The sequence below is a fragment of the Molossus molossus genome, unplaced genomic scaffold (assembly GCF_014108415.1).
Source record: "Molossus molossus isolate mMolMol1 unplaced genomic scaffold, mMolMol1.p scaffold_m16_p_8, whole genome shotgun sequence".
Taxonomy (NCBI): Eukaryota; Metazoa; Chordata; class Mammalia; order Chiroptera; family Molossidae; genus Molossus; species Molossus molossus.
This window is the reverse complement of record NW_023425402.1, coordinates 6387147-6402682: the sequence shown is the minus strand read 5'-3', so window position 1 is coordinate 6402682 and position 15536 is coordinate 6387147. Positions and strand designations below refer to the sequence as shown.

Sequence of the window (15536 nt, the reverse complement as noted above, 5' to 3'; positions counted from 1 at the left end):
TGGTGACTCAGTTACTCTCCCAGACAGTCCATTCCAAAGGGATGACAGCAGCAGTAACTAACCACATAAAATCCATTTCTATAAATTCTCTTATTAATTTTTGTTTTGAAAAAGTACTTTAAAAATGTACTGTAGCCCTGGCCAGTTTGGCTCAGCGGTTAGAGCGTCGGCCTGCGGTCCAGAGAGACCCGGGTTCGGTTCCCGCTAAGGGCATGTACCTCGGTTGCAGTTTGTCCCCGGCCCTGGTTGGTCGTGCGGGTGGCAGCCACTCGATGTGTCCCTTCACGTCGATGTTTCTCACTCTCTCTCCCTTCCTCTCTCTCCCTCCCATTCTATCTGTACAAAAAATGGAAAAATATCCTCGGGTGAGGATAAAAAAAAAAAAAAAAAAGTACTGTATAGTTGTAACTATAGGTTGGCTTCCACATGCTCTTACATCAGTGTAAAACATTTATACAATATTAACTTCTAACACGTCTGAATTTGTTGTTATACATATTCTTTATATTATTCTAACATGTTTTATTTCTCTTGATCAGAATTGTCAGATCTTTTAAAAACAAACAAGTTTTCATTGTAATAATTAACTGCTTATTCATTTCATTATTTCTGCTTTTATTTTTTTCTTTAACTGAACTGTAACATACATACCAAGAAGTATGTGAAGTATACCATCTGCTTTTATTTTTATTAATTACTCTCTGCTACTTTCTCTTGGTTACGTTTCAGTCTTTCTTGTTTTTTAACAAATAAATGTAAAGGTATAAACTTTTCCTCTGAGTATCACTTTGGCAAAATATTATCACTATTTATATGAAGTGTTTCCACTACCAAAAATTTCTAAATAGAAAAATAAAAAAGAAAACAGGCAACTCATAGGTTAAATGTATAACCATGATCAACAAGTCTTGCTCAATTTCACTAATCATGCAAATGCCAATTTCAAAAGACACTTTCCTTGCTTATCATGGTGAAAAACAGATTTTTAAGAACTAAGACAAAATTGTACTCATCATCTATTGACAAGGTAAAAAAACAACAACAACCAACTTTGCAAAATAGTTTGCAAAATATGATCCCCATTTTAGGTTACAAATAAATAAAACAATTTCATACAGTCAGCAAACGGCCGGGAGCACACACCACACTTTCCCACTGCGGCCGCCTCTGAACTGTGAACAGCAGAGAGGTGAGGAGAAGCCGAGCATTTTATTTGTATTCACATCTGTATTTTTTTTTTTTAATTTTTCCAGTGTGTAAATACAAATGTAATTTTTTAAAAAACTCCCATCCCACCCCTCACACTGCAATTTCTTAAATTTTATAGTAAGGAGGGCTGGAAGCTCTGTAGTCTCATTAATGTGGCCGTTTGAAAGCTGATAAATTAATTCAGAAAAGCTGTCTAAGATCATGACATTAGTGGAACATGATTTGCCTCGCTCTTACCAGCCCTAGCAGGCATTCTTTCCAGGCTACTGAGAAACTGGCAGAGTCCATTTTCATATTTAAGCCTCAGCTCCTTTGTCTGAAAGTGGTTCGAGTGATCCCAGCACCTCGCCTGGAGGCAGGCACACCCCACGCTGCGGCTCAGTCAACTCTGCTCCCCAGGCTCCCGCTCTCCACCTTGGCCCAGAACTGCAGAGCTGGCAGAGGCCAAGGCACAGGGGGCCTGGTCTCCTTGGCACTTAGCTCCTGCCTTAACCTGGAGGTCTTTTGATCTGGGGATAGAAAATCACTGTGGCCCTGGCCGGTTTGCCTCAGCGGTTAGAGCGTCGGCCTGCGGTCCAGAGATCCGGGTTCGGTTCCCGCTAAGGGCATGTACCTCGGTTGCAGTTTGTCCCCGGCCCTGGTTGATTGTGTGCGTGGCAACCACTCAACTGTCCCTTTCACGGAGATGTTTCTCTCTCTCCCTCTCTCTCCCTCCCACTCTATCTGAACAAAAAATGGAAAAATGTCCTCGGATGAGGATAAAAAAATAAATAAAAATAACTAAATAAATCAATAAAATAAAATAAAAATTAGACTTGGTCAAATTTAAGAATCTCTGCTCTTCGAGAGACATATTTCAGGGAATAGAAAGATAAATCACAGGCCAGGAGAAAAATCATAGAACTTATAAAGAACTTTTGTCCAAATTATATATAAAGAGCACTTACAACCCAATAAAAAAAAAAAAGACCCCAAATTTTTTAAATAAGTGAAAGATTTGAACTTTTTTAGGTTTAAGGACGGTAAATAATTACATTAATAGATACTCAAAAATCATTAGTCTTTAGGACAAGGAAAATTAAATCCACAATGAAATACCACTATACACCTATTAGAATGGCTAAAAAAATGTAAAACTTGACAAAATTAAGCACTGGGGAGGACACATAACATCTACTGGTGAGAATGCAAAATGGTACCATCACTCTAGAAAATGGTTTGGCAGTTTCTTATAAACTTAAACATATATTTACCTAGGGCCCAGTCATCCCATTCCTAGTGTTTACCCAAGAGAAAGAAAACCCATGTTAACATAAAAATTTGTATGCAAATGTTCATAATAGCTTTCTTTGTAATTTCCCCAAACTGTAAATGTCTCTTGACTAGAAGAACTGGCTAAACTGTGGTACATCCACACAAAGGAATACGACTCGGCAATGCAAAGGCACACATGACTGATATATGCAACATGGATGAATAGCTAATGAATTCTCCAAGTGACAGGGGACAGACTGAAGAAATAAATGTGTGATTCCATTTATACTACTTTCTAGAAGAGGCAATACAACTGGGACAGACATCAGCAGTGCCTGCCAGGGGTAAGGGAAGGGTGTAGGGGTGACACAAAGGGACACCGAGAATTAAATGATTGCATTTGCCAAGACACACAGAATTATACACAAAAGGGTGTTTTACTGTATCTAAATGATGATTTTTTTTTTTAAGTTCCAAATGGAAACCAGAAAAACAAAACAAAGCTAAACTTAAAAACCCACCGAGTTTATGCATGCCGGAGACAAACCTTTTAAACAGGACCTGGGACCTTTAAAATCAAGATGCACCATGTCACCCACATATGCACAAGCTCTCCCTGCCTCCCCCAGCTGACGGCCTAGCAAAGGGTACTTCCAACGAAACTCGCATCCCTCACTCTTACCTGAACTGTGGACTGGAAGAAGGCTCAAAGAATGCCCAGTGAAGGACCTCGTCCCTGCAAGCTACAGAGAGCGGAGGACAGGCCACCGAGCTCCCTCACACTGCAGCGGGAAGTGCCCTGCCCTTCCTGTTCTTCCACTTGAGAGGCGGTCACGGACTGTCCGGCAGGGCGCACTCACCTCTGCGGTGCCCGTCCCCAGGGCCGGCTGGATCCCGTCCCGCAGCATTCACTCCCTCACAGAGGAAGCGAATGTGCAGCAGCCAGGAAAGTAGGCCAAGGCGACAGCACTCTCGTTACCTGGTGGCAGCCAATCACGGCCCCTTCCCAGGAGTGCCTCACTCTGAGGTCAGGACTCAAAGCGGAGTCTGTGCCGTCAGCCTGAACCCAAAGGGACTGACCTGTTGGACTTGTTTTTCCACAGCATTAACCTGAGGGCTTATGACTTGAGACCCCGATTCGACCTCTGCCCCAACACTGGCAGCCTCTCCTTTCCCGTCCATCCACACCCAGCCTGCGTGTGCGGAAAGGGGGCAAGCCCACGCCAACCCTGTGCTGTAAGCAAAGGCCACAAGACCCCACCACCAGGCTGCCAGGAACATCGCAATGTCCTTCCACCCAGGATCACAAACTTGACAAAACCTTTTGGAGTTGTTTTTGCTGGAGGGGTGCGGGGAGGGGGAAGGGGATATGTACCTTTTGTTTTTCCGTCCATTGCTGCCACTTTCTTCGTTTCTGCTGTTAACAATAGCTCATAGGGGTGCTCCTCCTCCTCCCTGGCTGTGCTCCCCTGAACTCGGGCTCTCATGGCCAAGACCTAAGAGAAAACACCACAGGGCTTTTCATGCAGGTGGCTGTAACCCAAGCAGGTTATGTTGAACAAATCTGAGATTACTGGTTTCTTTTTCATCTGAGAGGAAGAGAGGAGGAAAGGGAAGGTCAGTGCTTCAAGAGTCCCTCGGATCACAGCTGCTTCTGTGGATGCGCACCGGAACCCCAATTCTCAATGGCCTTTGATTAAAACATTCCCCTTTTTGCCCGGCCAGTGTGGCTCAGAGGTTGAGCGTCGACCCATGCACCAAGAAGTCGCCAGTTCGATTCCCGGTCAGGGCACATGCCCAGGTTGTGGGCCCGATCCCCAGTGGGGGGCATGCAGGAGGCGGCTAATGATGTTCTCTCTCATCGATGTTTCTATCACTTTCTCCCTCTCCCTTCCTCTCTCTCAAATCAATAAAGAAAAAATATTAAAAACAAAACAAACCAAAAACACTCCTTTTTTCTTCCTTCATTTTAGTTTTCAAAAAAACATAAATAACCCCGGTTGGTGGAACTTGGTTGGAGTGTCGTCCTGTACACTGAAGGGTGGTGGGTTTGATCCCCAGTCAGAGCACATAGGAGAGGCAACCGACTGATGTTTCTCACATCAATAGTTCTTTCTCTCTCTCCCTAAAAATCCATTAAAAATAAAAAACTCCTAGATCCTCCCCTCCCCTCGCCTCTCCCATCTCCACGTTATGTTATGCGTGATGTCTTTTCTGTGGATACTTCCTGAGAGGTGCATAAAGGCCTCCTTTCTCCAAGGCTCTTTCCTAATATGCGCAAGGCCCACCCGAGGCTGGAGACCTTCCTGACTGACCCTGAATGACTGACGTTCCCTAGAAACAAGGCACTCAGTGAGTCCTAACTCCGCCAACCTTTCTTCACAAGTGGGGGGCAGTGAGGAAGAATTTCCCCAAGGCCGGCTTCCTACCACATGTATAATAATACATTTAAATGAATTCCACCGATCTTTGTTCTGAACAGGCGAGTGGAGAGGCAGCGTGTGACTTGTCTGCTGAGAAAGCCCTGGCCCAGCAGCCGCGGCCCTGCCGAAGGAGGGGGACCAGGGCCCCTACACCTGCCAGTGCCCAGTCAGCGGAGGGCCTGGTGGCCAGCCGGTCGTGGTGCCAGAGCAGCCAGGCGCGAACCAAGCCGGAAACAGCGGCCCTGAGACAGAGCAGGGAGACCCCAGCAGCAGAGGGTGACCTGGGCCTCTACCCTAAGAATCCACTGGTTTCATGGACAAATTATGAATCATCACATGCCAGCTATTAGGAGAGCAAACCAAAGCACAGTCTCCTCCAGCAGTCCCTTCAGGACAAGTACATATTATGGGGAGGTGGGGGGATTCACCTTACAAACGCGATTCTTTGATGCAGGCAGAAACCTCGTCCTTTGCTGACATGTCGCACAGCTCACTGACACCGATCGGGTTGTGATTTGTCATGGTTTTGCTTCTCGGGGGCCCAGCTCACTGTGTCCCAGCTAAGGAGCTGGCCGGGACTCTCGCAGCCTCAGATGAAATGAGAGCCTGCCGCTCCAGTTTGTTAACAAGGCCACCACTCTAGAGCCTGAATGAGAGTCTCTGTCCAAAATCCTGCAAGCACAGCAGGAACCTCCACTGACTGAAAGCCACCCGGAAGCTAAAAGCTATTTCATTACAATGAGCCATTTGCCTGTATTACTTATTCCTCTGCCTCTTCCTAGGAACACAATTAATGGAACAAAGAGGGGCCATTAAGCAGTTCATTCCGTGTCAACTCAATACCAGGGCTTTGCAGACAGGATCTGCTCTGCAGGGTCACACACCCAGGGCTAGCAGGGCTGCCAGGCAGAGTGCTCTGCGCACAGCAAGGGCTCTCGCACAGCCCCAGCATGCCTCTGACAGGGCCTGGGCCCATGGCAGGCCTGCAGTCGCCCTCCTTCCCAGCAGCACAGGGCCGACGCCCTCCAGCTGGAAATGGGCCACAGACCTGCGTTCACTCTGTGCCTGGCCTTGTGCGCAGTGACTGGGAGCAGAGAACCACCGAATCGTGAGTCACAGCTAGAGAGCACCTGGTTCCAGCTCTTCCATTCTGCAGATGATAAAACCTGGTTCCCAGAGAAGCCAAGGGGTGTGCCCAGGGTTCCACAGAGAGCTCCCAGCAGCGCCAGGGCCATAAAACCCCTTTCTCTGATCCTGGACCAAACTGGCTTCACTTCTTTTCTGGGAGATACAATTTCTTCACCCAATTTGGAAGTCTGTCCCCTCTTCAGATGTCTGAGAGTCCCCCACTTTTTTTTTTAATCCTTACTCAAGGACATTTTTTGTTCAGATAGAGTGGGAAGAAGAGACAGAGAGAGAGAGAGAGAGAGAGAGAGAGAGAGAGAGAGAGAAACATTGACATGAAAGGGACACACTGAGTAGCTGCCTCCTGCACAACCCAACCAGGGCCGGGGACAAACTGCAACCGAGGTACGTGCCCTTAGCGGGAACCGAACCCGGGACTCTCTGGACTGCAGGCGGACGCTCCAACCGCTGAGCCAAACCGGCCAGGGCAAGTCCCCCACTCTTATGCAGACAAATTGCAGGGTGACATTTTTGCTGTCCTGGCCCCTGCCAGCGATGGGATTAAAATCTCACAATAAAGCAATAAACCACTTTTCTTCACGCCTTCCTAGCTCCCCCTCAGGAAGCCCTGTGTCACAGTGAATATGGCATTAATGGATTTTCAACCCAAAGGATTCTGCTCTTGACTAAATCACTACTTAATCTTTTCCCCCCTTTCCCAGGGCTGGCAATAAATCAAAGCCAAAAAACAACAACAAAAACACCTCCACATATTCTCGGCTATACAGAAAGCAACATTTTTGTTGCAGAGAAAAGCCAGTATCACCAAATACAGCCAATGGAATGGCCAGCTTGGGTGCGGGCCGCTTTCCGGGAGGAGACGCCATGGCAGCTGCGACTTCCCATTAACGTTTATCGTATCTGAGCAGAGAGGTGCACGGTCAGCCCATGCAGCTGGCAGCCCACCTGGGGGGCGGGGGACACGACCATCTACATGCATGTGTGCATGTGCGTGTGCACGTGTGTGAAGCTTCCCCTAAAGGCTTCCGTGGGTCACCTGACACTGACAAGCCTCCGGAAGAGGACACAAACAACGGAGTAGATCGCTGGTGAAATACAAAAGTCTAAACTTGGATGAAATCACTGCCTCCTAGGAGATGAGATTTAAGGTAGTAAAACTTTGAGTATAAGAAGTAAAAATGGTGAAGACTAGAGGAAAAAAAAAAAAAAAAAGTCCACTTCTGGAGAAGACCTATCCATTCAGACCACAGCAAACAGAACCTGCCTTGATCATTAAAAGGCTGATGACCAGGCCACACCACCTCTAGATGCACTTATATTATCACTAGGCAACGTCAGGTTCTCGTGTCTTCTGAAGACTGACTCTGGGGTCCAGCTCACCCAGAATCCCAGGCTGCTCCGAAGCAAGGCCTGGAAAATGCATCTCCAACAGGGTCTCACAGCCAGGGGAGCAAGGTGGGGATTTCACCCCTACCTCTTGACACTGTATTATGGCCAAACTGTCTGCTCTAGAAAGTTTGGGGAGAATACAATGTCCTGATTACCCGATACTTCTTTAAGAGCCTTGCCTTATCCTTAGGCATTTGGAATTTTAATTCAAGTACTTGTTAAGGAGGTGGCACAGACGTTTACAGAAACCTACCCCAGCTGAACAGGCTCCGTGCTATCGGAGTTCTGCAGAAAGGGAGCAACAAGGCAACCTCCACGCAAAAACACACAGGGATTTAGTGCACGCGTCTCTGCTCCAATGTATTATCATCACCCTAGAGGCTGTAACTACAGAGATCCCTCAGTGGAGACATAATTCACATTTTGTAATTATGAGACAGAAAGAAATGACAGAATTTGTATGTAGCACAGAAATTGTCTCCTGTCTCCAACACTGACTTACGATCTTAAAAGGGCTTCCTTACGGTTATACGTTTTGTTAAACTAAAGCCATTCTTCTGCTTCTGTATGTTTCTATTAAACAAAAGAACCTATTTTGCTGGATGGTTCATGGCAATGCTGTAAAAAATTTAACTCCTACTTCTAGGGATAAAGTAATGAGACTTCTTTGACTAGTTTATATTAGCTGATTTTTAAATGAAAGAAAAATAGGGCATTAAGTGAGCTACAAAATAAACTACTGAAATTATGTAATATTTTAAATAAATACTCAATAAATATTCTCTAAATGGTAAGAGGAATTAAAGGAGCATTTCGAAGATGAAAGATCAGGGAAAATATGATCTTCATAAACCTGAGAGAAGATGGAACTGTTTGCCCCATGATAACATTTCTGTTTCAGAAAGTGGACTGTTCTTTTAAAATCACCTCCTTGGATCCACCCTCCCCCCATTTCTCTCCTAATGGAGTTTCGTCACATTCTCTATGTGGGTCCTGCTTCAGACTCTTCACGTGAAATGAAGAGGGAAAATGCAGAAACAGAAATAAGCTGTTTGGGACAAACCACCAAAGCCCAGCACTGTGACCTAGTCAGGGAACCAGGGGATATTCTAAATTTTATATCAAAAGACAACACAGGTGCCCAAGCAGCTGTGACTCGTCAGCCCAGGAGCCAGGGAGCATGTGAGTCGCTCTGCTCAGGGCGCGGCGGAGTGATGCCTGGCCTGTGCACCAGGCGCCCCTGAAACGCTCTGCTTACTACTGCTGAGTGGGTGTGACGTGTCCTGTCCCAGATGACGGATACACACAGTACAAACTCACTAATCCAAAGAGGGGACAAGCACTGAGAAAGCTGTCTTCTTGGAGCACACACAGAGGCACTTCCAGCAAATCGCACTGCAGTGAGGGGCGACCCCGAACCCTCCGCTACCTCGGAGGCCGGCAGGGGGACGTGCGTGTCCACGCGGTCTTCCTCCTCGTCATCCGGTGGGGGCTTCGCTGGGGGCGGCGGCCGTTCCCTCTGCAGACAAGAAAATAAGTACTTCACTATCTCTCTCTTTTTTTTAAAGTCTCTAACTCTTTGGCTTACTCTTATCTTCGCCCTTGGAAATGAAAAGAATGTAAAGCACTTCCCTGAGAGACCAATGTCAAGGTTGAGAATCTGTAGATTAGAGAAGCTTCGCACAAACACACTTCAGTCCCCATGCTCTCGCTTGCTGCTGTTTGTAGCAGCAGAGATTATAAACACCTCTTTTCCATCCTTGCACAGTGGGAAACATCAGCACTGAAAACAGACCTGCCTTCTTAAGGCTGAAACATAAAACTCTAGGAAAATCTGTGCTGGGCTCTCCACAGCATCAACTTGTCAAAGTTCAAACCAAAGTCACTAAGGAAGTAACGAGGAAAGTAGCCAAGGACAGAAACGGCCACTCCTGCCACACTTTGATGATGCCACCTCCATTTATTGCCAAAAGCTCGGACTGGTCTCCAATTCTCGGCACTTTCTTCAATGATTACTATTACGAATCATTAACATGTGAAAACTCTATCTCATCTCAGCCCATTTTAAAAATAGTATTTGTCAGTTCTCTGCCCTAGATGGGGCTGGCACAGAGTACAGGGGCCACAGAGTAAATAGTTTAGGCTTTGCAGGCAGCTCCTGCCACTGTGGTACAAAAGTAGCCACAGAAAATATGCAAATGCACGAGCGTGGCTGTGTTCTATTAAACTTTATTTGCCAAAAGAGGCAGCTGTTTGTGGCCGTAATCTGCCAGCCCTGCCCTGGAGCAAGATGATCCCTGAAGAGGGGTTAGTCAGATGCCGGGAGACAGTTTCAGGAACACGCAGAGTGGTCTTTGGTGAGAAAAGCTGGAGGCAGTTTGCCATTGTGTGGCAGAAGCTTTGCATGCAGGAAGGCAGTGGGAACCTGAACAGGACTGGCTTGCAGGCTAGCTCGCTGTGTTGTCAAAACAGGAGCATTTACAAGTCAGGGTGGAGATGAATGCTGAGCATGTGAGAGCCTCAGAGATATGCCAGGAGAGATGGCTCTCCTGTTTCAGGAGCTGCCACAGTTGGTTGGCATTTGGCACTCATGATCTCTCTATTAAAACATGTGCCATGCCCTGGCTGGTTTGGCTCAGCGGTTAGAGCGTCAACCTGCGGTCCAGAGAGACCCGGGTTCAGTTCCTGCTAAGGGCACATACCTTGGTTGCAGTTTGTCCCTGGCTCTAGTTGGTCATGTGGGTGGCAACCACTCGATGTGTCCCTTTCACGTTGATGTTTCTCTCTCTCTCCCTCCCATTCTATCTGAACAAAAAATGGAAAAATGTCCTTGAGTGAGGATAAAAAAAAACAACACGTGTCATTGTTCCATATTCCATCTTGGTACGTTGGTCATTCCCAGTCCCCGGAAACAGATGGATGCCCAATGGCAACAACTTCAACACTGGTTCGTACACTGAAGCCAAACAAAGCAGTTTAGATGGGATTTCACGGAGTCCCGTTCCCCACCATTCTTCACTCCACATAAGGAAGGGACAGCCAAAGCAGCACGCCCACAATCTGCACCAGCTAGCTACCCAAGCGTGGAACACAAACGCAGAGGAAAAACAAAAAGAAACACAACAAAGGCCCTCCTGGGGGCTTCGTGTCCTGAGGAGCCTAAAAGAAGTGAGCACCAGGGACCCGGGCAGGAAAGAGAAGCATGATGCTTTTTCCTAACGTCAACGCTCTGGCCCGGGGCCTGGAAGGGCAGAGCTCCTTCACACACACAGTGTGTTTACACGATGTAGAACAGTCGGGCAGCCACGGTTAATTAGCAAGGGCCAAGAAAGTAGCACAGCCACAGCATACTCAAATGAAAATGGCTAAGCATACTCCCCAAATGCATCTGCTTCTACTTAAAAGGCCCACAGGAAGCTGGATTTCTAAAGGAGGATGGAACAAAGAGACTGAATCAGTGGCCAAGCTCCACAGGAACTTGGGAGATTCAAAGCCGCCTCCAGTAACCCCATGCTCTGCGTGCAAAGCCTCCAGCTCCCCCTAATGGGCATCACCTGTAAGTGCCACCGAGAGCAATGCCTTCCTTCACAAGTGGATTTGCTAATTCAGCTGTACTTGACAGTGAAAGAAGTTAGACAACAGACACTTGCCTTCACCACTCACAAGTTTTACCATAGTCCTTGACCACACCCTGTCTGGTGGACTACACCTAACAGCCAGCCTTCCCAAACTCCAGTGAAATGCAGGGTCTGTTCCAGGGCAGGGCAAGGAGCCTAACACAGAACAGCAAGCCCGCCTGAGAATCCCATGCGTCCCCCTCGCATCACCCTCGCGGCCAGAGGGCCATCCAAATGCTCATCAGCCAGATCCGAACCTAAGGGAGGGCCAGCCTCTCCAACAGGAAACCACATTCATGTGGAAATGTGCCTCAAGGTGGGACTACACGGGGAACCTGTTAGAGCAATAGCCAATTTAGTAAAAGCCCAGGACTCAAAACCTCAAACCACTGTGTCTGGCAGTGCAGGCAGGAAGGTCGGTGGGACCCCTGGGCCAGGCGGCTGGAGAACAACGTCTGCGGCCAGAAGCAGAAGTGAGCACCAGGCAAGCAGAAGAGACAGGAGGTAGGCCTGCGAGGGGACAGTCAGGGCTGTCCTCATCCTCATCAGTGGCTGAAGGGGTCACGAGTGGGAAGAACAGAAATGCCTCCCACTACACTCGCGATGTCTGGCGGAACGTGCTGCAGTCCTGCGGATGCAGGAATCTGTCCTACCCCATGTGGGTCATTCTCTTGAGGGCCGATGGAAGGTGAGCGTGTACTCAAGAGTGGACAGGGATTTATTTCACGGGCTCTTCCACTGTCCGAACTGCTCTCCACAGAGAAAACAAGCTATATAGCAAGGACCCCAAACACAGAAGCAGCATTAAGGTTAAATAGAGAGAAAATGTTTTCATTTGCTCTAAGGCCAAAAAGTAATACAAAGATGCAGACGGGTTATGTTGAAATTGGAAAAACTGCATCTGTACCTCATGTGACCTGTGCAGTTGGAGCACACTGAGCGCTGACGAGCAGCGGCAGGCCCAGGGCCCCAGGGCCCGCCAGCGGCACCAGGCCCGCACCTGCCCCGCACCCACACAAGCCCGGGGACACCAGAGCCCAGGGTGCTGAGGCCCTGGGCCACATACAGGCCTCACTCCAGCGGCTTTCACGCCCGCAGCCTCGGTGTCCCTGGGCACAGACTCTCGGTCAGACGACCGCCCACTGGCCATGCTGTCCAGCGAGTGGCAGGAGACGGCATTGTACAGCGCCTCATAGGGCCCCTCCTCTTCAGCGTTTGTGTCAAGATCGATGATCAGTTCAGTCACTGCTTTCTCCATGTCACCTGGAAAGGAGGTCAGAGGGCAGGAGAGTCAACGAAAGAGCACACAGTCTCGGATTCCAACCTGTGACAGCGAGCGGCTGCCTGTGCTCCACTGCTCTCCACCCCTGAGCAGCGAACAGATTTCCCTCTGATTCACCCACTGGGGGTACCTCCCAAGACCTTCGTAATTCCCAAATACCTCAATACTATGATAACATAAACTTAAACCATAAAATGCAGCTAAGTATAACGAAAAAAAACAAGCCTTTAAATTCTCTTTTAAAAATATATTTTTATTGATTTTTTAGAGAGAGAGAAAAACATAGATGTGAGAGAGAACATCAATTGGCTGCTTCCTGCGTGCCCCCTACTGTGAATCGAGCCCCAACCCAGGCATGTGCCCTGACCAGGAATCGAACCGGGACCTCTCAGTCCCTGGGACGACGCTCCATGTCCTGAGCCACACGGGCCGGCAGCCTTTCTGAGCTGGTGGCTGTGCAGCTGTGAGACTGCCTCACTGCCTCACTGCAAACCTCAGGGACCTGGATCACTTTCAAAGAGTCAACACTGTAACTGTAAAACCCTTGAACTCTAAGAGCGAAGTGAACTCCTAATCCCATTGTGAGGTCAGAAAAAACATGCGATGGGCAGGAGGGTGGACTCCGCAGGGGAGACAGACGGAGCACCTTGAACCCTGTGTCTCTGCACTTCCGAAGAGCTCCTCTCCCTGCTTCGTGTCTCCTTGCTCTGTTCCTATAGCCTTCTGTACTGTGATTTGTGTCTGGGCAAGGTGTCAGTCAAACTGTGTCTTTCTCATTCCTCATACCGAGGACCCAAAAGGCTGCTCGATAAAAAGGTGGATCCTGGCTCTGACGGGTGTGGATAAGTGATTAGAGCACCGGCCTGTGACTGAAGAGTTGTGGGTTCAATTCTCGGTTGAGAGCACAGACCTGGGCTGCAAGTTCCATCCCTGGCCCCGGTCAGGGTCATGTGGGGGACAGCCAATCGATGTGTCTCTCTCACGCATATGTGTTTCTCTCTCTCTCCCTTCCACTTTATCTAAAAAAAATCAATGGAAAACATCCTCAGATAAGGCTTAACAATAACAAAAAAGGTGGGTCCTGGCAGTAATGGAACACCCAGACCACATTTATTGGCCAAATGATATATCAGTCAAATCTGCATGGACATACCTACCAGCCACACGACACTCATTCACCATTTGCTGTCCTTAAGAGACAACGGTGCTCACGACACTAGTGTGTTAGAAAAGGTTTCACTGAGATTTGAATTCATCTTGAGAGTATCTAGCCTACTACACCTCCCAGATCTCATGGGCCCAACTGTGAGCTGAGAGTGAAATGAAGTAGAGAGGAAGGGGCCCTGGCAGAGGCCTAAGCTGTGTCCAATAGTTTCATGCAGTTGTTGGAAAAAAATGAGTTTGAATAGACACTTAAGTTCTCCTGAACTTCCTGAAATTATTACTTAAATTAAGATTTTCCATTCTGCCGGAGAATGTTCAGCTCTTCAAGCTGAGAGCCCCTCGAAGATGAGCGGCCTTACCCTGAGACTTCTGGGGTGTGGAGTCCGCAGTGGAGAGGAGCGGCGGCGGGGGCGTGGGGGTTTCATCGACCTCTTTTGCACTGCTTTTTTCAGTCATGTGATCTACATGGAAAGATGACAACAAAAAGCTGCACAGATGCAAACAGCTGGTCCGCGCGTGTTCCCGGCACCCCCGGGCGCTGGCTGATACCTTCGATGAGTGCCGCTATCTGCTGGCTCTTCTGAGAAGGCAGTTCCCGCACGGTGTCTAGGGCTGTCAGTCCACGGTTGTCCTTTATGTTGACGTCAATCCCTAAAAAGGCAGACCAGTGGACCAGCGGAGTGAGCATTTTTAGGTCAGACTAGAGGGTCAAACGGCAGAACACCTAGCGCCCCCAGCAGCACACCCAACATTTCTCATCCAAAGCCATTTAATCCAGCTATTCACAAACAACTCGCACACGCAGTCCACAGCGGAGACACACGTACACGGGTTCAGTGCAGCCAGGGGACAATCCGGCCCTGCATGCAGACAGTGCCGGCCTCACCTGCGGCCAGCAGGATGCGCACCACATCGGTCTTGCCAAACAAAGCGGCCTCATGCAAAGCACTGCCCTTCTCCGTCTGGAAAGCAAACGAGAGCGCAGAGCGGGTGCCGTCAGAACGGTGGCCTTGGTTTGGCATGGCCACCCGTGACAAATGGGACAGAGACAAGAAGGGACAGGAAAATAAACCACACAAAGTCCTCTGTCATTATCTTTCCCACTTTTCTTGTCTGGATTCTAAAACCACGGCCGTGGCCTGGCCGTCACGGGTGTCTGATGTGCCGCCCACAGGCCACACACGGCTTAACTGCTGTTTCCCCTGGAGCCACCTATGGGGAGGACTCCTCAGAACTCCACCTTCCTGCGTGGAAGGAGTACTGAGAAGAAAGGACGAGGAAAACATACTCCTTCAGTTCAGGTGTGGTTTGGTCAATGGAAGCCTAGGCATGGTCACTGTCTAGACAGAGGAAGCAGACCACCAAGGGAAATGCCAAGTCCCTGTCAGAAAAATCGAGCCGACGGGACTTGGGAGGTGCTAGCTGGTGGCAGTGAGAACAGGTAGAGGAAGATAATGAAACGCTTCGCGAGCTCATTCATGGCCACATCTTTGCAGGGTATAATGCCTACATATTGGCCCTGAAAAGAAACAGAAAGTAACAGGCGCCCTGGGGAGCGCACCGGCCCCTGAAGCCTCACAGTAAACGAGTCAACCAATGGAAGCGTCTGAACGCGGAGTGAACGTGCTCGGAAGAGACAGCCAGCAGCCCGCACTTCTGCCCCTTCCGCAACGACCAAGTCCCCGGAGCCCCGGAGGTCTGCCGGCCGCTACCTGGTAGTTGCTGTCCATGCCTGCGTCCAGGAGCACCTGGACCACGGCCCTGTGGCCATTCCTGGCCGCCAGGTGCAGAGGGGTGTGCTTCTTAGTGTTGCAGCTCAGGAGGTTGGGGTGCGCGTTGAGGAGCATCTTCACCACCTCCAGCCTCCCGTAGAGCGCAGCCAGGTCCAGGGGCGTCTCGAACTTGTTGTTGCGCATCGTGGGGTCTGTGAGCTCCTCTAAGAGGACCTTCACCACCTCCGTGTGGCCATACTGCGCCGCGCAATGCAGGGCCGTCTCGTTGTCATTGTTCTGAAGAGTTAACAAGCAGATCGCATCAGAAAGGTGACTGGCA

At 48.9% G+C, this 15536-nt stretch overlaps 1 protein-coding gene across 4 annotated transcripts in view; it reads right to left on the bottom strand.

Moving 5' to 3' along the window:
• ANKS1A (ankyrin repeat and sterile alpha motif domain containing 1A) overlaps nt 1-15536 on the bottom strand; it is a 188399-nt gene that overhangs the window by 74500 nt on the left and 98363 nt on the right. For all 4 annotated transcript variants that reach the window (XM_036248247.1, XM_036248246.1, XM_036248248.1 and 1 more), the window contains 7 exons: nt 15197-15493; nt 14371-14446; nt 14034-14135; nt 13844-13945; nt 12105-12301; nt 8851-8940; nt 3839-3959 (listed from right to left, as the gene is read on the bottom strand). In XM_036248247.1, the coding sequence (XP_036104140.1) occupies nt 3839-3959; nt 8851-8940; nt 12105-12301; nt 13844-13945; nt 14034-14135; nt 14371-14446; nt 15197-15493 (985 nt within the window). The remainder of the gene's footprint in view (nt 1-3838; nt 3960-8850; nt 8941-12104; nt 12302-13843; nt 13946-14033; nt 14136-14370; nt 14447-15196; nt 15494-15536) is intronic.